The sequence below is a fragment of the Pteropus vampyrus genome, unplaced genomic scaffold (genome assembly GCF_000151845.1).
Source record: "Pteropus vampyrus isolate Shadow unplaced genomic scaffold, Pvam_2.0 Scaffold140, whole genome shotgun sequence".
NCBI classification, from domain to species: Eukaryota; Metazoa; Chordata; class Mammalia; order Chiroptera; family Pteropodidae; genus Pteropus; species Pteropus vampyrus.
The window spans coordinates 1,632,161-1,637,896 of NW_011888921.1; the positions used below are offsets into that span (position 1 = coordinate 1,632,161).

The 5,736-nt window shown below is 32.3% G+C and overlaps 1 protein-coding gene across 3 annotated transcripts in view; it reads right to left on the reverse strand.

Moving 5' to 3' along the window:
• Positions 1-359: 359 nt before the first annotated feature.
• NELL2 (neural EGFL like 2) overlaps positions 360-5,736 on the reverse strand; it is a 298,065-nt gene continuing 292,688 nt past the window's right edge. For 2 of the 3 annotated variants that reach the window (XM_011368178.1, XM_011368179.1), the window contains one exon: positions 360-1,086. In XM_011368178.1, coding sequence (XP_011366480.1) covers positions 1,036-1,086 — 51 coding nt within the window. In that variant the 3' untranslated portion in view covers positions 360-1,035. The remainder of the gene's footprint in view (positions 1,087-5,736) is intronic. The other variant, XM_011368180.1, reaches the window with a different exon arrangement.

The following is a 5,736-nucleotide window of genomic DNA, read 5'->3' on the forward strand; positions in this document are numbered from 1 at the left end:
CATGGTAGTGACCTAGCAGGAAGGGATTCTGCAGAATAAATACTCAAACTTTACCTCCTTCTGATATCTGGCCAGTGGTCTCCACTGGTCAAACCAAACCAGAATCCAGAGGCAAAAGAATTCATTAATAAGGTTTATATAGGTCAGCCCCTCCGGGATACAGAGCAGGGCAGAAAAGGTGATGGAGAGGCAGGACGAAGGTATGCATCACACCCCTCTCTTAGACATGTAATTTAGTGAAAATCACCTTTCAATTTGAAAACAGCATGATGGCAGTTTTACATCAGCAGAACTAGAAAGCAATTTGTGTGTTAAAGCATCTGTGGAAAAAGGGAACACATTAAATAAGACACTTGAACTTATAAGGTAAGAGAAATATTTATTTAATTTTGCACAAGAACGAGCTTATACTGAACAAATTCAACCAAATAATATTAAGTGCAGTAAAACAAGGAAATAGGAATGACTTTTCCTGTTAGAAAATATTAAGTAACCATGCCTGTGCATTATTTTTATCATTACAATAACTTGTGTCAGATTTCTTTTCAGAGTGTATACTGTACATAACACGTTATAGCTTCTTTGCTTTGCTTCTGAAAATATAATTCATTCACTGCCTTCACATTTTATTTTTTTGCAGTGAGGAATCTAACTGATTTGTGAAGATTCTGATCTAGAGAAAAATTTTCTGCACCAGTGAAGCTAGAGGCTTTCAAAGCTCTGATGGGTTCAGGCTTTATATCCGGGGTCATGATGTCATGGTGTGTATTCCACATCTATTCTTCTACACGGTGATGTCAGACACAGTAGAGGCAGAATTCTGGTCTAGTTTTGCCCCAAGAATTTTCCTTCTGTGGTTTTCTCAAGCTCCACAAATTTCATAATTGAAAGTTCGCTCAGCTATTAACAAAGTTGCACTTAGCTGCCTACAAATCATCCGCTTTAAGTTTTAACTTTTTATTTTTATTTTTATTTTTTGGTCTTTTTAATGAAAGAACATTCTTTAAACAGAAATCTCTCGCGAAACAGTTAACTTCACAGTTCCTGAAGGCACTGTGGATCCACTGAGCAACAGATGTGGCCATTCTAGAAAGAAAAGGCGAAAAAAAGCATGGTATAAATTTTTAAGATATTAGTAAATTCTCACACTTATTGATTGATACACACACACATAACTGGATGGTTTATTTGTTATTTCTGCATCCCTGGAAGTTCAATGGCCCAATCACTTTTCATGTCTTTACCACTGCAGAACTAATTATATCCAGTTATTTGTGGCAAATTACAGGCTAGCTTTATTTACCCTCGACATCCTCTTAGATTACATTTGTTCTTTTATTTATCCACAAAATATGTATTGATTTTATTGAGCCCTAGATATATTGATGAATAAAGCATAAAACTGATAGGGCAGGGCCTACAGTTTTGTTAGGGGGAGAAAACTTACAAGCATCAAGCAAACATACAATTGAAAATTGTGAAAAGTGCTAGAAAGGAAATAAATGAGGTGGTGTCATGAAAATGACAAAAGACGGGCTACTTAGATTTGGTGGTGAGAGGAAATTTCTTTGCAGAAGTGATATTTAAACCAAGACTTCAGACAGATGTATGAAAAGGTAGGCCAAAAGCACAGGGAATAGAATGAATAAAGGCTTTGAAGTAAAATATGTTCTGTGTAGTTAAAAAACTGAAAAGGTCTGGATAAGAATTTTAAATTGGTGAAGAAAACAGGGTAGAAATGAAGTAGGAGAAAGAAATAGGCAGGGAAAGGCCAGATATGCATAACAGTTTTTATAACCAAGTACCAAATAATACAGTGTATTACAAAAAGAAAAAAAAAATCATGTCTTATTCTTTTGATTTCTTGCACTTATTTTCTTCAACTAGCTAACAAGTAATAATGATAATTAATATTGTTACTATGATAGCAAGATGATAATATCCTTCTATTTGTTGAGTACATACTCTGTCAGACATTTTGTCAGGCACTTTAAATACATTATGTAATTTCAACCCCACAGCATTCCCAATAGGTTCACTATTAATAGTCACACTTTTTAGATCCAGAAACTGAAGATTAGAAGGCTTAAATATCATCTCCAAAGTCACACAGCTAATAAATGGTACATCTGGAATTAAAATTCAGGTTAGTCTGACTGTGAAACTCATCCTTTATTTGATGCTTTCTCTCAGATAGTTGACTTTAGATCATTGAAAATGTATTATGCTTTAAAATGTTGAAATCAAAAGTGTCTGTTCCTATCAGATAAAACTTAAGAAATAAAAGATTTTGATACTTTAGGTTTTGTTGAAGCATACCAAATGAGGAAAAATCCAGTCTATATCCAAAAAAGAATATTATCCATTTAACCTAATCCTCTTCCTTTATAAACTCTTATTAAGGAGAGTTATTATTCTGACAGCAAGAGAGTCTCAACCATGTCTAGGATTTCTAGTGGCATTTTAAAGCTTTGTCATCATGCTCAGATGACACAACCTGGTTACATGATCTTTCCCAATCCATTGACCCAATAAAATGAGGGGTGTTCCTGAGTATCAGTTCCTTAAATTGTATGACTTTTGAGCACAAAGAAATTTAAGGAATTTATGAGGCCTTTTTGTCATTGAGTATGTGAAACTAGTGTTAGAACCCATGGGGGAGAAATCATTAGTATGGTTCTCATGAGCATGTTTTAGAAAGGAAGTGTATATTTTCCAAAATCTTCCAGGAATTTTTTTTTAATTCCATAACAATATGTTCTGCTACAACAAGATAAATGCTCTACAGACTTTATCATCGGAACCTCCTCAATGAGAGAAACATAGTTCATACATGAAAGATATTAAAGATACTAATAAAATATCCTACTGGGGTTTTGGTTTCAATAATGACAGTTGCTTGTGTAAAACTAATCCTCCTCCAGATAACTATAAAGTCTGGACAAAACATATAAATAACTATTTGAAGCAATGGCAAGTGACTAGAAGGAGGCAGACACTGGAGGGGTTTCAATATTTGAAAGAAGAGAAGCGTACTGTGTGACATTCATTTTTACTTGGCATTTCCTGTTAGGGAACTCCCTAGACTGTGCAGCTTAGGATAACTATAACTCAAGCAGAAAGCCATAATCGGATAGGCCCTAGAAGTCAAAGAACACCTTTTAGGGCTATTAGAGTAGCTGGAAATTCAGGAGGAAATATCCAGAAATGAGGAAGTGACAGCATATAAACTTCCCTCAATTCTTTGGCTGGCTTTTGAATTGCAGAGAAGACTAAAAATGGGCAGAGTCATAGCATAAGCATTGAAATATCTGAGCAGAAATTTCAGGTGTTGCAGTATGTAGCAGTGTTTAAAATCTGTGCCCTGCCAAGTTAGAAAGGATTGATAAACAATTCAGGTGTTATATAGGAAGCCCCAAAGGACTATGATTGAGAGTAAAATAATATCTCAAGATTAAGAGATTCACCCTAGAAAAAGGGTAAATCTGGTACAGACCCACCCAACCAGTGTGAAGCCAAGTTTCCTTGAATGCAAGAGGATTGGACAGTAGCTTGCAACTTGCTAGAACAAAAAATAGTCTTCAGAGGAAATAAACAGAAGATAGGTTCAAAATCATATATCATCTACTATATCCAATAAACCATAACAATTATTAGACATGTGAAGAAAAACAGGAAAAGTTGACTCTCAATCAAGAAAAAAAGTAGTGAATAGAAATGACTCAAAGATAATCCAAATGGCGTAATTGGTGGACGGAGACTGGAAAGTGTCTATTATAAATATGTTTGAAGATGTAAATAGAAATTGTTATAATAAAAAAATGATGGTAAATCTCTACAGAGAAATGAAACTATAAATAGAATTAAATGAAAATTTTGGAACTGAAAAGTGCAATATCGAAAAGGAAAAATTCACTGGATGGGTTTAACATGACAAAAGCAACAGTCAGTAAATTTGAAGACAAAACAATAAAAATTATCCAATCCTTAAAGCAAAGAGAAAAATATTGAAATAAAAAGAGCCTCAGTGACGTTCAGGATAACATTGAACCATATAACATATGTATAATTGGAGTACCAGAAGACTAGGAGGGAGAAAAATGTGGCAGACAAAATATTTGAAGAAACAATGGCCAGATTTTTCTCAAATTTGGAGAAAGAATATAAATTTAGACATTGAAAAAACACAGAAAACAACAAAGAGAATAAAGACAAAAAATATCATGTTTAAATGCGTCAGTAAAATTTTTAAAATCCAAAGACAGAGAATTGTGAAAGGAGACAAAGGGGAAAAAAAGACATATTGCATACAGGATAATAAAAATGCAAATGATAGCTGAATCCTCATCAAAAAAAGGGACACCAGAAAACAATAGAGCATCACCTAAATTTCTGGGAACAAATATGTCAATCTTGAATTCTAAATTTAGTAAAAATACCCTTTAAAAATAAAGACATTTTTTGATATATGTAAGTTGAGAGAATTTGTTGTTAGTAGATCTGTAATATGGAAAATGCTAAAGAAAGTTATTTAAGCTAAAAGGAAATGATATCAGATGGAGATTTATATATGTGAGAAGAAACTAGAAATTGCATCAGAAATGGCAAATACATGGATAAATATAAAATATAGTATTTTTTCTTCCCTCAATTTCCTTAAAAAATATTTGACTGTTTAAAGCAAAAATAAAAAAATGGAATTTTAATGTACATAATTATAAGCCTTATTATAAGGGTGGTGAAATTATATGATTCCAAAGTTCTTACATTTTATATGAAGTAGTATAATATTAAATCTTTAAATTATAAAGATTTACAATACAGTAAAAATTATATTGTAATAATATATATGTTGCAATCTCTAGACCATCAACTAAAATAATAATATAAAGATTTATAGTTAAAAATCCAAAAGAATGATTGAAATAGGATAATATAAAAATGTAAATAACAAAAAGAAGGGAGGAATGAGAGAATAGGAACATAAAAAATAGATGAGACAAATAGCAAACAAATGGCAAAATGGTAGCCCTAAATCTGTCAATGTCAAAAAACTTACATTAAATGTAAATAGACTAAACACTTCAATCAAAAGAATGAGATTGTCACACTGGATAAAAACATAAAAACTAATTATATACATCACCTATAAAAAATGCACTTAAATATAGATAGGTTGAAAGTACATGGATCAAAACAAAACATTGTGTGGCTAAACACAAACAAAATTGACTTCAAGTCTAGAAGTCCTGATAGAGATAAGAAGTCCTGCTAGGTGATAAAATGGTCAAATCACGAGAAGACATAAAAGAATACAACTGTGTGATTCTATTTATGTGAACTTTTAAAATAGGCAAAATAAATCTATTATAATGAAATCACATTGAGGTTTCCTGTGGGAAGCAGGTATTACCTGGAAGAGGACACAAAGGTACTTAACTAGAGTGTTAGAAATATTCTATATTTTGACATATCGAACTTATCAAATTATACACGTAATAATTGTGCATGTCACAGTAATAAATATTACCTTGATAAAACTAAAATAAAAGGCAATCCACTAAAATTTAGTCAGGCTACTATGAATAGTAAACACCTACTGTCATAACTAATTATAAAAACTATTTTTACATAGCAACCGTCAGTTCCCTTAACATCCTGTTATTTCTCACTCACTATATTTATTACTAAAGAGGTCACCGTTACTTTTTTCATGCTAAACTCTAAAAATCAAGA